Source organism: Scyliorhinus canicula, chromosome 2 (genome assembly GCF_902713615.1).
Source record: "Scyliorhinus canicula chromosome 2, sScyCan1.1, whole genome shotgun sequence".
Lineage (NCBI taxonomy): Eukaryota > Metazoa > Chordata > Chondrichthyes > Carcharhiniformes > Scyliorhinidae > Scyliorhinus > Scyliorhinus canicula.
In genome coordinates, this window is record NC_052147.1 from 154,806,205 (window position 1) to 154,828,532 (window position 22,328).

The following is a 22,328-nucleotide window of genomic DNA, read 5'->3' on the forward strand; positions in this document are numbered from 1 at the left end:
GGACCAGGTTCGTCTAAGGAAGGTGTGGGGGGGGGGCAAGATTTCCATTTGGGGCTCGACGCGAAGAACCGGGGGGTGGCGATCCTGGTGGGGAAGAAGGTGGCGTCTGAGGTGGTGGCTGATAGTGGCGGCAGATATGTGATGGTGAGCGGTAAGCTGCAGGGGGAGAGGGTGGTGTTGGTAAATGTATATGCCCCAAATTGGGATGATGCTGGTTTCATGAGGCGTATGTTGGGCCACATTCCTGACCTGGAGGCGGGGGGCATGATCATGGGGGGGGGGGGACTTCAATACGGTGCTGGATCCCCCACTGGATCGTTCTAGTTCTAGGACGGGCAGGAGGCCGGCGGCGGCGGCCAAGGTGTTGAGGGGGTTTATGGACCAGATGGGAGGGGTGGATCCCTGGAGGTTTGGGAGGCCGAGGGCTCGGGAGTACTTTTTTTTTTTCTCCCATGTGCACAGGGTTTATTCCCGTATTGATTTTTTTGTCCTGAGTAGGGGGCTGGTCCCGAGGATGGTGGATGCCGAATATTCGGCTATAGCGATTTCGGACCATGCTCCGCATTGGGTGGATCTGGAGATGGGGGAGGTGCGGGACCAGCGCCCGCTTTGGCGTCTGGGCGTGGGGTTGTTGGCTGATGAGGAGGTGTGTAGGAGGGTCCGGGGATGTATTGAGAGGTACCTCGAGGCCAATGATACTGGGGAGGGCCGGGTGGGGATGGTGTGGGAGGCTCTGAAGGCAGTGATTAGGGGGGAGCTGATTTCCTTCCGAGCCCATAGGGAGAGGGGGGAGAGGAGGGAAAGGGCGAGACTGGTGGGGGAGCTGCTGAGTGTAGATAGGAGGTATGCGGATGCCCCGGAGGAGGGATTGTTGGGGGAGCGGCGTAGCCTGCAGGCTAAGTTTTGATTTACTAACCACCAGAAAGGCGGAGACACAGTGGAGGAAGGCGCAGGGAGCGGTCTATGAATATGGAGAGGCGAGCAGGATGCTGACGCATCAGCTCCGCAAGCGGGATGTGGCTAGGGAGATTGGTGGAGTGAAGGATAGGGGTGGGAATGTGGTGCGGAAGGGGGTAGAGGTCAATGGGGTTTTCAGGGATTTATACAGGGAACTGTACCGGTCGGAGCCGGTGGGGGGGGGGGGGCGGAATGGAGAGCTTTTTGAACAGGCTGCGAGTTCCAAGGGTGCAGGAGGAGCAGGTGGAGGGACTGGGGGTGCTGATTGAGTTGGAGGAGCTGGTCAGAGGGATTGGCCACATGCAGTTGGGGAAGGCGCCGGGACCGGATGGGTTCCCGGTTGTATTTTATAAAAAATATGCGGACCTGTTGGGCCCCCTACTGGTTCGGACCTTTAACGAGGCATGGGAGGGAGGAGTTTTGCCCCCAACGATGTCACGGGCGCTGATTTCCCTGATCCTGAAGCGAGATAAGGACCCCCTGCAGTGTGGATCATATAGGCCAATTTCACTGTTGAATGTGGACGCCAAGTTGCTGGCGAAGATCGTGGCCACTAGAATAGAGGACTGTGTGCCGGGGGTGATACATGAAGATCAGACGGGTTTTGTGAAGGGGAGGCAGCTGAACACTAATGTGCGAATGTGATAATGATGCCGGCGGCAGAAGGAGAGGCGGAGATTGTGGTGGCATTAGATGCAGAGAAGGCTTTTGATAGGGTTGAGTGGGGGTACTTGTGGGAGATGTTAGAGGTGTTCGGGTTTGGGGAGGGGTTTATTAAATGGGTGAGGTTGCTGTACGAGGCCCCGATGGCGAGTGTAGTGACAGATGGGAGGAGGTCCGAGTACTTCAGGCTCTACCGCGGGACAAGGCAGGGGTGCCCCCTGTCCCCCTTGCTTTTTGCGTTTGCAATTGAGCCTCTGGCCATGGCGCTAAGGGAGTTGGGGAGGTGGAGGGGTCTGGTGCGGGGTGGGGAGGAGCACCGAGTGTCACTTTATGCAGACGACTTGTTGCTGTATGTAGCAGACCCGGTGGGGGGGAATGCCAGAGGTGATGGAGATTCTTGCTGAGTTTGGGAGTTTCTCAGGGGGGGTATTGTTTATGTTAAATTTAATTTATTTATAATTTATTTTGTTGTTCATTGGGTTTGGGGGGGCTTGTTATATGCGTTGTTACGGGTTCGGGGGGTGTTTATTATTGTTATTATTATTGTTTTGTTATACATTTTTCAAAAGTTTGAAAAATCCCCACCCGCATTTAAAAAAAAAAAAATTAATCTACCTGGTGGGCGCCCGTCTCTCTGGATACTGGAGTGGCCATTTGTGATCGTTCAAGAAGACTCTTCAAATTACAGTGCTTAGGCGGCGGGCAGCGTGGTGGCGCAGTGGTTAGCATTGCTGCCTCACGGTGCGGAGGTCCCAGGTTCTCCCCGTGTTTGCGTGGGTTTCGCCCCCACAACCCAAAGATGTGCAGGATAGGTGGATTGAACATGCTTAATTGCCCCTTAATTGGAAAAAAATAATTGGATACTCTAAATTCTCTTTTTAAAAAGGTGCTTAGGCCCAAAAGTACTAGAGGGAACATGTAAAAAAAAACTTGAACAGGAATGATTTGATTGCTGAATTTATGTACGCCAATTAATCTGTTCAGTATAGGTTTCTAAAAGATTTTTTAAAATATATTTAAATTAAATTTTCAACATTTTTACAGCAATACAAACCCCCCCCCCCCCCCCCCCCCCCCCCCCCCCCCAGCCCCCCCCAGCGCTCGCAACTGTCCTCCACCCCCTCATACAGCCGGCTCATCCTTGCCTTCGTTAAGTGCGCCCTATACACCACTTTTAACTGAATCAACCCAGCCTTGCACTCGAGGTCAAGGCATTGACCCTTCGCAGAACTTCGCACCACAATCCTTCTTCCAGCCCCGTCCCCAACTCTTCCTCCCACTTGGCCTTAATCCCGTCCATGGACTCCTTATCCTCCTCCAAAATCCTGCTGTAGATCGCACTCTCGAACTCTTCCATCGACAGCACCTCTTCCAACCTCCGACGAGGATGGTGTCACAGGGAAGATTGGGAAAACCTTTCTTGCAAAATTTCGCACCTGCATATACCTGAAGCCACCCTCATGCTGGAGCCCATACTTCACCCCTACCTCCCCAAACTTGTGAATCATCCCTCCTGAAACGGATTCTTCATGTCTTTTACCCCTTTCTCCTTCCATCCCCGGAACTTCGCATCCATCCTCTCTGGCTTGAACCCATGATTTCCTCTTATCAGCATCATCCTCGACCCTGCCCTCAACTTGAAGTGCTGCCGAAATTGCTGCCAAGTCTTCAGCATGGCTACCACTACAGGATTCCCTGATTACTTGCCCGGTGCGAGTGGAAGCGGTGCCATTGCCAGCGCTGACCACCCCAACACTTTGCAAGAACCCGCCTCCATCCGCAACCACAAACTTCTCTTTCCTCCAGCCCTGCACATTCTCTGCATTTGCTGCCCAGTAATAGTGCAATAAGTTCAGAAGAGCCAAGCCCCACGACTGCCTCCCCCTTTGGAGCACCACCTTCCTTATCCTTGCTATCATCTCTCCCCAAGCAAACAACGGGACCAGCCTGTCCATCCTTCGAAAGAATGATTTTGGCAAACAGAGCAGCAGACACTGGAACAAAAACAGGAACCATGGCAAAATATTAATTTTTATTGTCTCATCTCCCCAAATCCTCCTCCACTCTCCCCACCAGGCTCGTGAAATTTAGCTTACGATGTTGTGCCCAGTCCCGTGCCACCTGCACCCCCAAATACCTAAAGTTGCTATCCGAAATGGCAACCCTTCCACTCCTGACCCTGCATCTGGAGAAGACACCACAAAATACTCACTCTTCAATTCAATTAAATTTATACCCTGAAAAAGTCCCAAATTCCCTAAGCAATCCCATTATGTACCTCACCGATGAGCCAGGGTTCGAAATGTACAGCAGCAGATCATCCGCATACAGAGACACACTATGCTCCACCCCACCCCCACTCCATAAGCCCGAACCCCTCAGCGTAATAGCCAAGAGCCCAATCGCCAACACGAACAGAAGGGAGGACGTGGGGGAACCCTGCCTCGTTCCGCAAAGTAGTAGGAAGTACCTTGAATTCATGTCATTCGTCCACACACTTGCTGTGGGATCCTTGTAAAACAATTTCACCCATGCTGCAAACTTAGGCCCAATCCCAAACTTCTCCAGCTCCGCAAATAAATAACTCCATTCCACTCTGTCAAATATCTTCTCCGCATCTAACGGCACCACCACTTCTAACTCCCCTCTGCCAGAGAAGGCACCATGTTCAGCAGGTGCTGCACGTTCGACGACAGCTACCTACCCTTGATGAATCCTGTCAGATCCTCCCCCATTATAAGACCATAAGACATAGGAGCAGAATTAGGCCACTCGGCCCATTGAGTCTGCTCCACCATTAAATCATGGCTGATATTTTTCTCATCCCCATTCTCCTGCCTTCTCCCTGATCCTCTTATTAATCAAGAACCTATCTACCTCTGCCTTAAAGACACTGAGTGATTTGGCCTCCACAGCCTTCTGCAGCAAAGAGTTCCACAGATTCACCACACTCTGGCTGAAGAAATTCCTCCTCATCTCTGTTTTAAAGGATCGCCCCGTTAGTCTGAGATTATGTCCTCTGGTTCTAGTTTCTCCTACAAGTGGAAGCATCCTCTTCACGTCCACTCTATCCAGGCCACGCAGTATCCTGTTAGTTTCAATAAGATCCCCCCTCATCCTTCTAAACTCCGAGTACAGGCCCAGAGTTCTCAACCGTTCCTCATACAACAAGCTCTTCATTCCAGGGATCTTTCTTGTGAACCACCTCTGGACCCTTTCCAAGGCCAGCACATCCTTCCTTAGATACGGGGACTAAAACTGCTCACAATACTCTGAATGGGGTCTGACCAGAGCCTTGTATAGCTTCAGAAGTACATCCCTGGTCTTGTATTCTAGCCCTCTCGACATGAATGCTAACATTGCATTTGTCTTCCGAACTGCCGACTGAACCTGCACGTTAACCTTAAGAGAATCGTGAACAAGGACTCCCAAGTCCCTTTGTGCTTCTGATTTCCTAAGTATTTAGCCATTTAGAAAATAGTCTGTGCCTCCATTTCTCCTTCCAAAGTGCATACCCTCACACTTTTCCACGGTGTATTCCATATGCCACTTCTTTGTTCTCTCTCCTAGCCTGTCCAAGTCCTTCTGTAGCCCCCTGCTTCCTCAATACTGCCTGCCCCTCTACAGATCTTTGTATCATCTGCAAACTTAGCAGCAGTGCCTTCAATTCCTCCTTCCAGTTCATTAATGTATATTGTGAAAAGTTGTGGTTTGTTTTTTTAATTGTTATGGGCCAGGGTTTTAGAAAACCCCAAAGTGTATCATGGAGTTCATCTGACCCACAACTTTTAATAGATTGTAGTATGGGGAGCACACGGCCCACTCTACAAGTGTGGTAGAGCAGAAATGGAAATGTATTTTTTGAAGCAAAACAATGTTTATTCTATGAACTCAAGTTAACCTTTTTAAAACATACAGTGAACATCTTAGCAACAATTAATTCAAATACAACCCCCAAAGACGACAACACGAAGTAAACCTTTAAGCTTTCGCTTTTAACATCCATGCGAGTTTAAAAACAAAACCTTTATCAGAAGCACATCAGGTTAAAGTCACTACTGAAAACATTTATAATTCTGAATTCACCAAATGATCAAGAGATAGTCTTTTGATGGCAGAGAGAACAGCAGTACACCTGCTTGGTCTTGCTTCAGCTCCAACACTGAAAACAAAACTAAAATACACCCTGCAGCCTGCTCAAAAATGAAAGTAAAAAACTGACAGACAGCCCAGCTCCACCCACTCGCTGACATCACTACAGTAGTCAACACCCATTTCTTAAAGTTACTCTCACTACAGATACTTATACACACACCCATTTATAAACACCCATTTCTTAAAGGTACTCTCACATGACATAATGACCATCCACTTTCAGCTGTATTGATAAAACTGTTCCAGCTTGGCTTCTATTTGAGGAGTATTTTTTAATTCTATGGGAGAAAAACACCAATGCATTCTATTGTGCTGGTTCATGGAAGATTTTGCATTTGTGATTATGCAAATAAGTTTGAACTGTGACTTCAAAAAATCAGTATAATTTCAAGCACATGTTTGGAGCTTGCAACCCAAAAATTTTATCTCTATTTTGCGAAGCTCTGTCCTAGTGATTGATGTGTCAATATTTGCAGATCTTGAAGCTGCTCACACTTCCATCGAGAAGAAGAATGCAGCTGAAGTGAATGGAGAGATTCCTGATGAGCTTTCTCCCCAAGTTGCACAGAGGTTTGATGGCTTTATGTTTAATGATTAAAACCCAGAGCTGATAAATCATCTTTCGCGTGACCGATGTATTTGTACAGATACAACTATAATTTTACATTCACATGGATAAGAATGATAATTGCTTTAGGAGTAATGGAGCTGTGTTGAGACCTTGGGCTGGATTCTCCGTTCCTGCTTCTAACTGCTGACGGCAAAGGATGATCCGTGGAGTTCCACGCGTGAACAATCGGCACCACACCCGCACCGATTCTGCTACTAGTGATGGGCTAGCAACGGCGCCGCAAGAAACACCCGCGGAACACGCAAAAAACGGTGGGAGAATCGCTGGGTCCATGCTGGACACGCGCAGGGCTGACGAGCTGCAGCCACGCGTACACTTACACCTGCCACACGCACCGATCGTGCCCAAAAATGACGCCGGTTGTGCTGGACCGCCCCGACCCCACAACACACTTCCCGGCCACCCCCAACTACTTTCCCCCAGCACTGGCCGAAGCCCCCAGGGCAGCGGCACGACTAACGACGAAGTGTGGCGGTGCTGGACACTGTCCGTAGCCATCTCTCTCTCCCCGCAGCCACCTCGCCAGGCTCACGATGATTGATACCACATGTGGACTACACCGTCGGGAACTCGGTCCATCGGAGGCGGAGCGTTGCGGGTGGGCCTGATAATAAGATGCGAACGGCGGTTGAAACTACGCGCGGTGCGCAGCGCAATGACGCCGATTTTAAGAGGGCAGAGCATCGTGATTCAACACCAAACCGGTGCCTGCTGAGATTTCAGCATCGGGAGCTATTCTCCGCCTGATCGCTGTTGCCGATTCTGGCGTCGGCAACGGAGAATCCAGTCCCCTTTTAAAAAAAGTTTTTTATTCAGTTTTTGGTACACAAAACAAATATAAATATGAACGAACAGTGGGGGTCAAACAGAATATATAAGAAGTAAAACTAGAACTATTTACACCATGATCGGATTTGATTATTTACATCAATACATCACAGTTTCCCCTTCCTTTTCTTTTATTCCTTCCTTGCAGTGTTTGCTATGGTAATTGAGGTCCCTAGCATTATGCTCCCCACTGGTTTCCCTTTCTTACTATCATGGCTGCCGATCTTTGTCTTCCTAGTTGTTGGCTACCAACGGGTCTTGGAACAACCGAGTGAATGGCTCACACGTTTTGTGGAAGCCTTCTTCTGACCCTTAGATAGAACAGTACAGCACAGAACAGGCCCTTCGGCCCTCGATGTTGTGCCGAGCAATGATCACCCTACTCAAACCCACATATCCACCCTATACCCGTAACCCAAATACCCCCCCCCAACCTTACTTTTTAGGACACTACGGGCAATTTAGCATGGCCAATCCACCTAACCCGCACATCTTTGGACTGTGGGAGGAAACCGGAGCACCCGGAGGAAACCCACGCACACACGGGGAGGACATGCAGACTCCGCACAGACAGTGAACCAGCCGGGAATCGAACCTGGGACTCTGGAGCTGTGAAGCATTTATGCTAACCACCATGCTACCCTGCTGCCCTTGGATGGCGAATTTACTTTTCTCCATTTGGAGAAATACCGACAGGTCGGATAGCCAGTCTGCAGCTTTAGGTGGTGCTGCTGACCGCCAGCCGAGCAGCATTCTCCGGTGGGCGATTGTGGGGGGGGCAAAGGCAATGGAAGAGTGTCGGCCCTCCTCCCCATGAAGACATCTGGCTGTTCTCTTCCCTCGAAGACTGCCACTCTCGGTCATGGTTCCGCCCTCATCCCCACCACTTTGGACATTGCCTCAAAGAAGGCTGTCCAGTACCCAGCAAGTCTGGGACAAGATCAGAACATGTGGGTGTGGTTCGCTGGGCCTTCTTGGCACCGTTTGCATCCCTCCACCTCCGGGAAGAACCTACGCATTCGGGTTCTAGTTAAGTGAGCTCTGTGTACCACATTTGGCTGCATTAGGCTTAGCCTTGTGCATGTGGAGGTGGAGTTGACCCTGTGCAGTGTATCCCTCCAGAGTCCCCACCCTATTTCAAACCCAAAGTCTTCCACTTCTCCCTTGTCTCAACCAGTTCGGTACTGGCCCCCCTTTGCAGTCGTCCGTACATGTTATCACAGTTCCCTTTTCCTAAGATGTCCGCGTCTAGCAGGTCCTCTAGGAGTGACTGTCAGGATGGTCGTGGGTGCATCCTTGTTTCTTTTCGTAGGAAGTTTTTGAGTTGAAGGTACCCAAATTCGCCGCCCCCCCCCCCCCCCCGTCAGCCGGAATCTTTCTGTCAGCTCTTCGGGCGTTGTCAATCTGTTTCTTTATTTTATTTTTTGTAAATTTAAAGTACCCAATTAATTTTTTCCAATAAAGGGGCAATTTAGCGTGGCCAATCCACCTAGCCTGTACATCTTTGGGTTGTGAAACCCATGCCAACACAGGAGAATGTGCAAACTCCACATGGATAGTGAACCAGGGCCGGCATCAAACTTGGGACCTCAGCACCGTGAGGCAGCAGTGCTAACCATTACACCAACATGCTGCCCGGCGTTGTTAATTTATTTGTTGCTGCATAAGTCCCTAACTGTCAGCGCCCCCCCTATCCTGTCCCCACCATTTGAAGGAGGCATTCATGGTCGCCGGCGTGAACATGCGATTGTTGCACATGCGGGCTTTTTTTGGACATCTTGGTTAGCCCGAGATGTTGTCCCAGTTGTTTCCACGACTGGAGTGTTGTTACCACCACTGGGCTGGTCGAATATTTATTAGGTGGGGTTTGGAGTGCTGCCGTGGCTAGGTCCTCCTCCATGAGCACCCACTCAGCTTCTGGCTTCTTTATCCACATCTTTACTCTCTCTGCGGTCGCTGCCCAGTGGTAATATTGTACGTTTGGGAGGGCAAGGCCCCCGATGGATCTCGTTCTCTGCAGTACTCTCTTTGGGATCCTTGCATTCCCTTCTGCCCCATATAAACGCCATAATCAGTTTGTCCAGTGAGTTGAAAAAGGCCTTGGGGTCAGGATGGATCTAAACAGAAAGAGGTACCTGGGCAGTACGTTCATTTTGATCGTCTGCACTCTCCCCGCCAGGGAGATTGGGAGTGTGTTCCATCTCTGCAGGTCCTTTTTAACTTCTTCCTCAGGCTGGTCAGATTCCACTTGTGGATCCCTGTCCAGTCATGGGTGATTTGGATCCCGAGGTAGCGGAATTTGTGCATTTCTTGTTTAAACGGCAGCCTCTCCAGCTCTGCCCCTTCCCCTTGCGGGTTCACCAGGAAGATCTCGCTTTGCTCAGGTTAAGTTTGTAGCCCGAGAAGCTCCAAACTCTTTCACGAGCGCCATGATTCCTTCCATGCTGTTTCGCGGGTCCGAGATGTAGAGGAGAAGGTCATCTGCATAGAGCGAGACTCTGTGTTCTCTGCTCCTCTCCGGATCCCTTTCCAATTCCTTGCCTCCCTGAGCGTGATCGCTAGTGGCTCGATCGCTCGGGAGAACAGCAGCGGGGACGACAGGCATCCTGCCTTATACCACTATGCAGCTGGAAGTACTTAGATCTGGTGTCTGTCCGTATGCCCGTCATGGGAACGTTATACAGGAGTTCCACCTAGGCGGTGAATCCTGTTCCAAGCCTGAACCACTCCAGCACCTCTATGAAGTACTTCAATTTGTCGAAGGCTTTTGCAGCGTCCAGGGAGGCGATCACCTTAGGTGTTCTCTCCCCGGATGGGGTTATGATCACATTCAGCAGGCGCCCGATGTTTGAACTTAGCTGTCTACCCTTGACAAAGCCCGTCTGGTCTTCTGCAACCACCTCTGGTGCGCAGTCCTCCAGTCTTTTGGCTAGGATCTTGGCCAGTATTTTTGTGTTTACATTTGGTAGTGAGATGGGTCTGTAGGAACCCCATTCTGTTGGGTCTTTGTCTTTTTTTAGGTATCAGCGAGATTGAGGCTTTTGCGAGGGTAGGCGGCAATGTGCCCCTTGCTAGCGAGTCTGTGAACATCTGCAAGTTCAGGGCCAGTGCTGTCGCGAATCATTTTGTAGAAGTCTGCCGGGAAACCGTCTGGCCCCAGTGCCTTCTCCACCTTCAAGGAGATGATACTCTCCGTGACTTCTCCCAGTTCTAACGGTGCTTGCAGGCCCCGTTTCCTGTCCTCCCCCACAACTGTCATGTCCATTCCATATTAAGGAACTGCTTCACCCCCGCGTCCCTCGGGGGCTCACAGGTGCACAGCCCCTCGTAGAAGGTCTCGAAGGCCTTGTTGATCTTGTCTGGTTCTGCTACTAATTTGCCTCTGCTGTCCCTGTGCTATTTCCCTCGTGGCTGCCTGCTTTCTCAGCTGGTGAACAAGCAGGCAGGTGGTCTTGTCTCCGTGTTCATACAGGGTCCCTTGAGCCTGACGGAGTTCATGCATTACTTTTCTCGTGGCGAGCAGCTCAAAGTCCATCTGTAGCTTTTCCCTCTCTGCCAGGAGCCCCACGGTTGGGGCCGCGGGGTATTGCCGGTCTACCTCCAGTATGGAGTCGACTAGCTATTGTCTAGCCGCTCTCTCTTCCCTGTCCCTTCGTGCTTTAAAAGTGATAATTTCTCCCCTGATCACAGCTTCAGCGTCTCCCAGAATGTGGAGGGTGGGACCTCCCCATTCTGGTTTTAGTAGTATACTCGTCTATGACCTGTGATATTTTCTTGCAAAAAGCTTTGTCTGCCAGAAGGGCCGTGTCCAACCTCACATCCATATCATGTGGAGCATGGTCGGAGATTACGATCACAGTTACCAGCCTTGGAAGCACCGATTTTCCCACTACAAAGAAGTCGATCCTTGAGTAGACGTTTTGTACTTGGGAGAAGGAGAACTTCCCTCCTGGGTGGGTGAATCACCATGGGTCCACCACCCCCATCTGCTCCATAAATAGGCTGAATTCTTTCACTACGTTGGAGGTCCTTCCTGTCTTAGGATTTGACCTGTCTGTCTTTGGGTCCTGAGTCCCCCACCTCATGATCAGTCGGTGTGTATCTATGTCGAGGATTTCCGCCATGATCATCTTTCTAAACTCCATGTCATCCCCCGTCTAGGGCACCGCTGACCATGACATACTGTTCCCCTGGGTCCGTAACCGTCCGTGTTGCCATGAACGTTGTCCTCTTATTTAGCAAAATGGCTACTCTCCTGACCCTCGTCCCCGGGCAGGAATGGTAGGTCTGTCCCACCCAGTCCTTCCTTACCCGCAGTCTGTTCCTCTCCCTCAGGTCCACCTCTTGGAGGAAGACTATGTCGGCTTTCATGTTTCTCAGGTAGGCGATGACTCTGGATTTTTCACTGGGCCGTTATGCCCCCTAAAGTTCCAGGTTACTATCCTTTTTTATAATTAAAAAAAAAATTTAAGAGTACCCAATTTATTTTTTCCAATTAAGGGGCAATTTAGCGTGGCCAATCCACTTAGCTTGCACACTTTTGGGTTGTGGGGCAAAACCCACGCAAACACTGGGAGAATGTGCAAACTCCACACCGACAGTGACCCAGAGCTGGGATCGAACCTGGAACTTCAGCGGCGTGAGGCCGAATTGCTAACGCACTGCGCCACTGTGCTGCCCTTTCAGGTTACTATCCTGATCGGGTTTCTTCGTCCCCCGCTCCTGTGGGGTCAACCATACTTACCTGGTGGACGTGCCCCTGCACTCCAGAGTTTCCATTTGTTAGGGGGCTACTCAAAATGGCCACGGTCACTGTTCTCCCCATGAGGTCGGGCCCTTGCGCTCTGGGGTTTCCCTTTGTCCAGGGGGCATCCAACATGGCTACCAACTGTGCATTCATCGTGTGGCTAAGACCCTGCATTCCGGGGTTTCCCTTTGACCCGAGACCTTCCCAAGTGGTTGCTTGCAGCGCCATTTTGTTCCAAGTTGCCATTTGTGGCCTGTTGTAGCGAGTTTAATGCCCTTCATCTTTCTTCACCTACTTCTCCCTCACGGTGCCCTCTTCTCTCTTCCTCCCCCCCCCCGGTCTCCTTTCAACCCCACCGCGACCTCTTTCCTCCTCATGAATCCCAGTGCTAGCTACCTTGCTAGTGAGGTGGCCCCCCTTCTGGGAGTTGTTGCACTTCCTCCCTTTGCGCTGGGCTCCCTGTCTGCCATTTCCCCCTCCTTACCGTGTGCTTAGCTGTACGTAACTCAACCTTTCCTCTCTTGCTGCTCTTGTTTCCAAACCGAGGCAGTGTTCTCCCACATAAAGCGGTTGCTGTGGCAATGGTCTACTGTTAGCTGTACAGACTGTAGACCTTTTTTGTCAGAACACTGTTATCAGAGTCTCATTCTGCGGGCTCTTCATCGCTCCCTCTGCTGCCGTCTCTCCGTTCCGTTTCCTGTGACGAACTTGTCAGTGTCCACAGGGACCTTGAGAAATTGTGTGCCCTGTCTTGCTATGTAACCCAGAGCTTGGCTGGGTACAATATTCCGTGTCTTACGCCGTTCCTATACAGTGCAGCCTTTGCTTCGTTAAATTCGGTCCATCGCTTGGCCAGGTCAGCCCCAATGTCCTGGTAGATCCAGATCTTGTGCCCCTCCCAGCTGTAGTTTTTGAACTGCCTGGCCAGTGCAGGATTTTCTCCCGGTCCTGGTACGGGTACATTTTTGCGATTATCACCCTCAGCTGTTCCCGGTTTTTGGGATTTGGTCGGAGCGACTGGTGGGCTCTGTCGATTTCTGGTGGGTTGGGGACGCTGTCCATCCCCACCAGGTTACACAGCATTTGCGCACATTGTCTGTGGGGTTCCTACCTTTGATCCCTTCTGGTAGGCCCACGATCTGTAGATTCTGCCACCTCGACCAGTTCTCCTGGTCCTCAACCTTTCCTCTCAGGTTGCCTTGTGTCGTTACCAGCCTTGCCACCTCCTTTTCCAGGGTGACAATCCAGTCCTTTCCAGATCCTTAATCATTTGCCTCCTTGGCCTCCAGTCGCTTTTCGGCTTTGTCCAGGGCCATCTGCATGTTCGCCAGCGCTTCAGTCACCCCACCCTTCACCGCAGCCTTTATGTCTGCCTTCGTCTCATCTCGGTGTTCCCTCATCTCTTGAGAGGAACATCCTCCATCCATCCCCTGCTGAGGGGGGCTTCTCATGCAGCGGGCCAGTTCCTTGCAACGCCTGTGTTTTGCCGCCTCATGCGCTGGTCAGCTCGGCTGATTGCTGTTTTTCCAGACTCTTCCCACTCCTAGTCTCCACCCATCCTCTGGACTGGCTGTTATTTGGCATCTTTCCTTCTGTTTACATTTTGTTGGTGGTGTGGGGATGATTTGCTTCGTTTGCAGATGTTTTTCAGGCAAAAGTGCCTATTTTTCAGATTCGCGGGAGGAGAGCCACTTTCTGCACGTCCCCGTCACCGGAAGTCGTGTTAAGACATTGTTAAGGTCCTGGTGGGTGGCATTTGTTTTCTTAGGTCCTCTGGATTTCCTGGAGGGTTGCAACATTGTGGCGAATGGATGAGGTAGTGACAGCATGGGCAGTTAGGCTCTTGGGTTGTCTTGAATGGTTCCAGTTATACACCGCGTTGCTGGTGGTGAACCACTTTCTTAAATTACTACACTATATTGTGTAGTTATGCCCACAGGGCTGTTTGGAAGGTTTTCCACTAGTTTGACGCTTAGATAACAAAAAAAACGGTTATATATTTCCAAGTCAGGATAGTGTGTTGTGTGACTTGGAGGGGAACTTGCAGATGGTGGTGTTCCCATGTGTCTGCTGCCCTTGTCCTTCTAGGTGGCAGAGCTCATGTGTTTGGCGGGTGCCGATAAAAGATAGGTCCAAGAGATCACTCTGAGAGATCAGAATGGGGCCATATTGCACAGTATTGCTGCATAAGGCCATCTTCAGGGTGCACTGAGCATTCCTATTTTCTTAATGGTTATTGTTGTTTCTGGGTTTTGGCTTGAACTTCCATTTCCAGAAATATATCCTCCATCGTGTTTAGCTGATAAATAACTTTATAAATTTTGATTGTTTGAGTTATTCTGTTTAATTTCAAATATTCTGTGCAATTTCAAACAGTATAATTAATATAGGATGCTTCAGCACAGGAGGCCATTCGGCCTGACCTATCCATGCTGGCTCTCTGCAAGAACAATTTACCGAGTTCTACAGCCCCATCTTTTCCCTGTAATCCTGTAATTTCTTTCTCTTCTGATAATTATCCAATTCTCTTTTGACAGTGTGTTGAACCTGCCTCCGTCACACTCTCTGGCAGTACTTTACAGATTGTAATTACTTACTGGGTAAAAATGTTGTCTCGTATTGCTGTTGCTCTTAATTATTTTTGAATTTTTCTATATTTGTGCGAATCAAATAATAGCAGACGAATACCTCGACCAGGAAGTGCAAGACCAGCGCCTCCCAGAATAAAGAAGCAGGAGAGTCCAGATTCACCTTCAGAAAGGTAGATTTTTAATATGGAGAGTGTCCTGGAAGTTCATTGTAAATAAAACAAAAAAATCCTACAAATTCTTGGGTTTTACATCACAAATGTAATATATCTTCTGCCAGTAGATTATTCGGTATCAGTTCATTGCAAAGTGATAATTCAGATGATAAATATAAATTACTCCACCTTTACCTTTACTGGATTATATTATCTGAACCCCTTGATTGAATAACCAGCTCCTAATCAGAGAGATTCTTGGACCAGCACTTGACATATGGTTGGAAATGCAATGCTTCATTTGTTTATGGTTAAACGATAATTGATTTTTCTTGGTCACAGCCTAAATCAAAGCTTAAATAAGCTACATTTCTCTCTGACATTTGGGTGCAAATCATTTTATGAGTGAGGTGTGGCACAAAAGTATTGAAATTTGTTGGGATTAAACTTAAGTGGTGATGTATTTTAAAATATATTGAGTGCCCAATTTTTGCCAATTAAGGGGCAATTTAGCGTGGCCAATCCACCCACCCTGCACATTTTTTTGGGTCGTGGGGGTGAGACCCGCGCAGGGACGGGGAGAATATCCGTGTGGAGTTTACACAGTGACCCGGAGCCGGGATCGAACTGGGTCCTCAGCGCCATGAGGTAGCAGTGCTAACCACTGCGCACCGTGCTGCCAACCATATTATTTAAATATTGAAGTGAGACAACCCAAGTATCATGTGCTGTGATAATGTTGTCAATACATTTTATATACCCTGTCAAGTTAATAGGCTTTAGGGAGAATTCATGCTGTAATTAAATAATAGGCAGGGAGAATTAGTGCAATAAAGGGGTGAGAATCAGTTGGTTATTTTCAAAGCCACCCTGTATAATAATAATCTTTATTATTGTCACAAGTAGGCTTACATTAACACTGCAATGAAGTTACTGCGAAAAGCCCCTAGTCGCCACACTCCAGTGCCCTTTCGGGTACCCTGAGGGAGAATTCAGAATGTCCGAAATACCTAACAGCACATCTTTCGGAACTTGTGGGAGGAATCCGGAGCACCCGGGTATTGAACCTGGGACCCTGGCGCTATGAAGCAACAGTGTTACCCACTGTGCTACCGTGCCGCCTTATTGTGCACCATATTAGTGCACATTAAAAAAATGAATATTGATTATTCAGATTGCCTCGACAGCTGCCATGAAATTACAGACGTTTAAAGCACATAGGTCATTTAGCACATCCACATGCTTTACATAACTTTATCATATTTTTCAAACAATTTATTTTTAACTGCCTTTATTGTCCTTTTCCAGAATTGGTAGTGCAAAGCCTGTGTCTAATGTAATTGTGGATAAAGGAAAGAATGTTGAAGAGGAAGAAGATGACGATGAGCAGTTTGTGGTGGAAGAAGCAGTCTCACAGCTACCCGATATGCCTGAGATGGAACCTGTAAGTCAAGTCCTTATGTTGAAATGTGTAGGAATAAAAGTAAAAGACTTCTTCACTATTACACTCTTCATCAACTGTATAGTGCTCACATAATCTCTTTAGATTTTGACAGAGGGGGTAAACCAGCTTATTGATAATGGTGAACAACTTCATTTAGTCAATTTTTTAAAATGTAGTTCCGTGGTATAGTTTAAAAAAAAAAATATTTTATTCCAAACGCATTCAACAAAATAACACAAGCTTAACATCAATCTACGTATACAGTTTGTACTTTTTTTCCCTTTTAATGCCCCCCACTCCGTGGCAAGCAACTCCTCGAAATAGCATGAATAGCCTCCACTATCTCGAAGCCCTCCTCTGATCCTCTTAAGGCAAATTTGATTTTCTCCAACCTGAGAAATTTGTATAGATCCCCCAGCCACACATCCTTGCTGGCGTAGCTGAGCTCTAATTCAAAAGTATCTGTTGCTGGGCATTCAGAGAGGCAAAGGCCACAACATCGGCCCCCTTCCCCTCCAGCTTCAGCACCACTGACACCCCAAAGGTTGCTACCATAGGGTCCGGCTTCACCTCAACTCCTACAATACTTGATAGGGTCCGAACATCGCCTCCCAAAAATTCTCCAACTCCTCACACCCCCAGAACAGATGAGCATGATTCATCAGCTCTTCCCACACTTCTAACACCCGTCTGCTACCCCCGGAAAAAGCCCACTCATCCGAGCTCGAGTCATGTGGACCCTGTACACCACTTTAAATTATATCAAACTTATCTTTGCGCATGAGGTTGAGTTCCCTTGCTGCATTACCTCACACAGTTGAGTGGTATAGTTGATTAGTGCACTGCCTTTTTCAACACCTCGGTTTAGAATTCAAAGCTAACTCCAATGAATGGATTACTCTGCCATACCTTTTTAAACAAAATAATTTAATTCCAAACATGTGTAAAAAAACAGCAGCATCTACAAAAATACACTCCACAAACTAACAGTCCACAATTTGTACAATTTCCCCCCTTTTACCCCCTCCCCCTCCTCCCCACTCCCCTGCAAAGAACAGTTACTCAAACATTGTCATGAACAACCCCCACCATGTCTCAAAGCCCTCCGCTGATCCCCTCAGCTCAAATCTAATCTTTTTCAAATGGAGAAAATCGTCAAAGTACCCCAGCCAGACCGCCACCCAAGCCGGCGTACCCAATTTTCAATTTAGCAAGATCCTTCGTTGAGCAGTTAGAGAGGCGAAGGCCACAACGTCAGCCCTCTTCCTCTCCAGCAGCTCCGACTCTTCCAATACCCCAAAAATCGCCAACATTGGGTCAGCCTGACTTCCATCCCCACAATCTTCGATAGCATCCCAAACACCGCTTCCCAGTATCTCTCCAGCTTCTCACAACCCCAGAACCTGTGCGCATGATTTGCTGGGCCCTCGCCTACACTTTCCGCACTCATGGCCACGCCTTGGAAGAACCTCGCCCGGGTCATATGTACCCTGTGCATCACCTTGAAACTGAATCAAGCTCATCCTCGTGCAGGAGGAGGTTGAATTCCCCCTACGCATCGCCTTGCAACACACAGACCCAGTCTATTCCACACCAACTCCTCCTCCCATTTATTCTTGATCTTCACCATCTGCACCCCGCACCCACAATGTCACCAACTATCCATATAAATCCCCAATCCTTACCTCTTCCAACTTGTCCAGGAGCAGCAGTTGCACCAGTAAAATGTACTCCGGCAACCTGGGAAACGTCCTCCAAGCCTTTCGTGCAAATTCCCTCACCTGCATATATCTAAATTCACTCCCCCTCGGCAACTCAAACCTCCCGCAACTCATCCAGATCTGCAAACTTCCCTTCCAAATACAAGTCCCTCGCCCTCATCGGCCCCGCCTCCCTCCACTTCCCATACATCCCATCCATCTTCCCTGGCTTAAACCTGTGGTACCCGCACAGTGGTGTCAACACTGACATCCCTTCCAACTAAGTGTCTCTGCACCTGATTCCACACCCTAACTGTCGACTGTACCACCGGGCTCCCCGTACACTTCCTGGAGCTAGTGGCAGGAGAGCTGTCACCATTGCCCTCAGACTGGAACCCCCTTCTCCACATTCACCGGCCAATAATAGTGCAGCAGTTTTGGGAGCGCCAACCCCCCTTTCTGTCTCTCTATCAGGGCCCTCTTTATCCTCAGCATATTCCCTGCCCATATAAACTCTGAAATCACTCTCTCCAATTTCCGGAAGAAGGCCTTAGGATAAAAGATTGGGAGAGTCTGGAAAGCAACCAGGAACCTTTGCAGCACATTCATCTTTACCACCCGCACCGTCCCTGCCAGTGTCAGGTGTAATGTATCCCATCTCTTAAAATCCACTCTAATCTCCTCCACCAATGTTATCAAATGCCACCTGTGCATTGTAGCCCATTCCCTTCTCACTGAATCCCTAAATACCTGAATCTTTCCCTAGCTACCTTGAGTGGCAACATCCCCAAGCAGGCCTCCACCACGTTGCTTTCACCGGAAACACCGCACTCTTCCCGACGTTTAAATTATACCTAGAGAAGGCCCCAAACCTCTCCAGTATTCCCATGATCCTACCCATACTCTCCAGCGGGTCCGACGCAAACAACAACAGGTTGCCCGTGTACAGCGACACCCAGTGCTCCCCTTCACAATCCCCTGCCATTCCACAGACACCTGCGCGAAAAACATTGGCGACAGTGGACACCCCTGTCTCGTTCCCCTGTGCAATCCAAAACTCTGTGAGCTCACATAATTTGTACGTACACTTGCCACCAGGGCTCCACACAACAGGCGCACCCATGCCACAAACTTCGGGCCAAACCCAAACCTATCCAAGATCTCAAATAAATACCTTCCCTGCACCCGATCAAAAATCTTCGCTGCATCCATAGACAATAATCTCCAGCAGCTGCCCCACTGATGGATCATAACCACATTTAACAGCCTTCTGATGTTACTGGAGAGCTGCCTGCCCTTGACAAAACCCGTTTGATCCTCAGAGACAACTCCTGGCACACATCCCTCCATCCTCCCCACCACTAATTTAGCCAGCACTTTCACGTCTGTGTTCAACAACGAAATGGGCCTATATCTATATGCCCTCACTGCAACAGATCCTTCCCCTTCTTCGGGATTAATATGATCAACGCCTGTGTCAGCGTCTCTGGCGTGTCCCCAACAAATGCGGTGCCAACTCTGCTGCAAACACTGTATAAAAATCTGCTGGAAAGCCGTCGGGCCCTGGAGCCTTCCTTAACTTCATCCCCTCATGCTGTCAATCACCTCCCTCAGCACTTGGGGGCGGGAGGGGGGGGGGGGGGGGGGGGGGGGGGGAGTGCTCTGCCAGGGCTTTTGGGGGGTGTGGATGGATGCAGATCAACATTGCCGCAGCCGGAAAGGCAGCCATGCAGCTGCACACGCCGCTGACAGCCCACTGTGATCTTAGGGCCACGGGTTGTATAGGTATCCCCCAGGCCACTCCCCTAGGTGCTCACTGGCCCCAGTGCTAGCCTCTCCACAGTTGCTGAATCGATCCAGGTTTGGTGCCAGTTTTGCTGTCGTAAAAGTTCACGAATTCTGCGTCGGCGTCAACACTTAGTCTCAGAAATGGAGAGTCCCATCCACTGCCTCCCCCTTCTCTGTACGCACCCATAAACATTTCCTGAACGCAGTCTGCCTCTGCAGCTGGTGGGTCAGCATAAGGCTCACCTTCTCTCGATATTCATATTCACTTCTGTAGCTGCCCCTCCCGTCATCAACCTACCGAACTGCCCTGCAACCTCTTCCTCTCCGCCAACACGGTAGCACGATGGTTAGCACTGTTGCTTCACAACACCAGGGACCCGGGTTCGATTCCTGGCTTGGGTCGCTTTTTGTGCGGAGTCTGCACGTTCTCCCCGTGCCTCCGTGGGTTTCCTCTGGGTGTTCCGGTTTCCTCCCACAGTCCAAAGATGTGCAGGTTAGGTGGATTGGTCACGCTAAATGTCCCGGAGTGTCCAAAGGTTAGGTGGGGTTCCTGGGTTACGGGGATAGGGTGGAGGTGTGGGCTTGGATAGGGTGCTCTTTCAAGGGCTCGTGTAGACGCAATAGACCGAATGGCCTCCTGAACTGTAAATTCTATGATAACAGCTCTTTTCATAAAACCCCTTGTCTGCCAAAATACCCGAATCTAGCCTCCACCCCGGCCTCTGCACTAGCCCCAGGCTAAGTCCCCCCCCCCCGGAGTTCTTAAACCATTCCCATACATTCCATAACCCCTCCCAACTCCTTCGCCATCCGCAACCTTTCCATTGACTTGGGGCTCGGCCTGTCCACCCTCGGGTTCCAACACACTATTAAAATTTCCACTGATAATCAACTGGTACACATCCAAGTCCGGCAATGTTCCCAATAAACCCCACATCATGGCGCATATACGTTGACTAGCACCCATCGATGTCCCCTCCAGCACCCTACTGACTATCACATATCTTCCCACACTTCCTTGGCACCAACAAACCCCGCCCTTTTGTTCAACAAAGTGGCCACCCCTCGGACTTCGAGTTAAACCCGAGGGAAATACACGTCCCACCCATCCCTTCCTCAGCCTAACCTGGTCCTTAACCCGGAGGTGCGTCTCCTGTAAAAAGATCACATCTGCAATCAAACTCATATCGAAACATAGAAAATAGAAGTAGGAGGAGGCCATTAGGCCCTTCAAGCCTGCTCCGCCATTCATTATAATCATGGTTGATCATCAAATTCAATACCCTGATCCTGCCTTCCCACAGCACCAGAGTCCCAAGTTCCATTTCCTGCTGGGTCACTGTCTGTGTGGAGTCTGCATGTTCTCCCCGTGTCTGCGTGGGTTTCCTCCGGGTGCTCCAGTTTCCTCCCACAGTCCAAAGACATGCAGGTTAGATGGATTGGACACGTTAAATTGCCCTTAGTGTTCAAAAAGGTTAGGAGGGGTTATTGGGTTACAGGGATTGGGTGGAATTGAGGGCTTAAAGTGGGTCGGTGCAGACTCACTGGGCTGAATGGCCTCCTTCTGCACTGTATGTTCTATATCCCTTGATCCCTTTAGCCCCAGGAGCTAGATCTAATTCCTTCTTGAAATTACACAACGTTTTGGTCTCAACCACTTTCTGTGATAGCGAATTCCACAGATTCACCACTCTGGTTGAAGAAATTTCTCCTCACCTCAGTCCGAAAAGGACTATGGCTGGATTTCCCCACTATTTCTTTCTGAATTTAACCCTGTCTAATCCTGTTCGAATTTGGGGTCCGAGCACAGAACTCTGCGGTATCCCACTAGTCACTGCCAATCAGAAAAAGAACCAATTATTCCAACTTTTGGCTTCCTGTCTGCTAACCAGTGTTTTATCCATCTCGAGACACTACCCATAATTCCATGTGCTTTAACTTTACATATTAATCAGCCATGTGAGACCTTGATGAAAGCCTTCTGAAAGTCTAAATAAACCACGTCCACTGGTTCTCCCTGGTCAACTCTAATTATTACATCTTCAAATTATTCTTGTAGATTTTGTCAAACATGATTTTCCTTTTGTAAATCCATCCTTAAGTACTGCGGGATCAGGCCCTGGAGATTTGGTCTGCCTTCAATCCCATTAATTCCTCCACAACAATTTCTTTAATAATACTAATTTTCTTCAGCTCCTCACTATTATATTATTCATTCATTATATTATTCAAGAAGCAAAGTACAAATTTAGTTCCTCTACCTTTTCTTTATTTTTTAAATAAATATTTTTAGTACAAATTTTACATTTGTACACTATACAGGCGATGACCTTTACCTTTCATGCTTTTACCTTTTTTGGCACTCCCTTTCTCTCCCGTGTCCCCCCTCCGCTCCCTCCTTCCCCTCTCCCGCTATTCGGGCTCTGCCTCAGGCCCGTTCCGCCTTAGATGTATTATCTATCATTCATTTGTTCTTATGGCTTTGTGGGGGGGCCCACTGCCCCCCTCGTCGGTCTCTCCCTGGGTACCCTCCTGATGTTTCCTTGGGTCCCTCATCTGTTGCCCCCTGTTCCTCTCTGCTTTGTGTGGCCCTGGTGGTTCCTACTGGTCCCCCAGCCCCTTTCCCTCCCTATCTGTTTTTGGCTTCAAACAGGTCTTGGAACAGGCTGATG

The 22,328-nt window shown here is 49.2% G+C and overlaps 1 protein-coding gene across 4 annotated transcripts in view; it reads left to right on the plus strand.

Moving 5' to 3' along the window:
* Window positions 1-22,328, plus strand: part of traf3ip1 (TNF receptor-associated factor 3 interacting protein 1) — a 225,321-nt gene that overhangs the window by 118,096 nt on the left and 84,897 nt on the right. For 2 of the 4 annotated variants that reach the window (XM_038788046.1, XM_038788053.1), the window contains 3 exons: window positions 6,252-6,345; window positions 14,662-14,742; window positions 16,033-16,168. In XM_038788046.1, coding sequence (XP_038643974.1) covers window positions 6,252-6,345; window positions 14,662-14,742; window positions 16,033-16,168 — 311 coding nt within the window. Of the gene's footprint in view, window positions 1-6,251; window positions 6,346-14,658; window positions 14,743-16,032; window positions 16,169-22,328 lie in introns of all 4 variants that reach the window. The other 2 variants (XM_038788039.1, XM_038788048.1) reach the window with 1 other exon arrangement.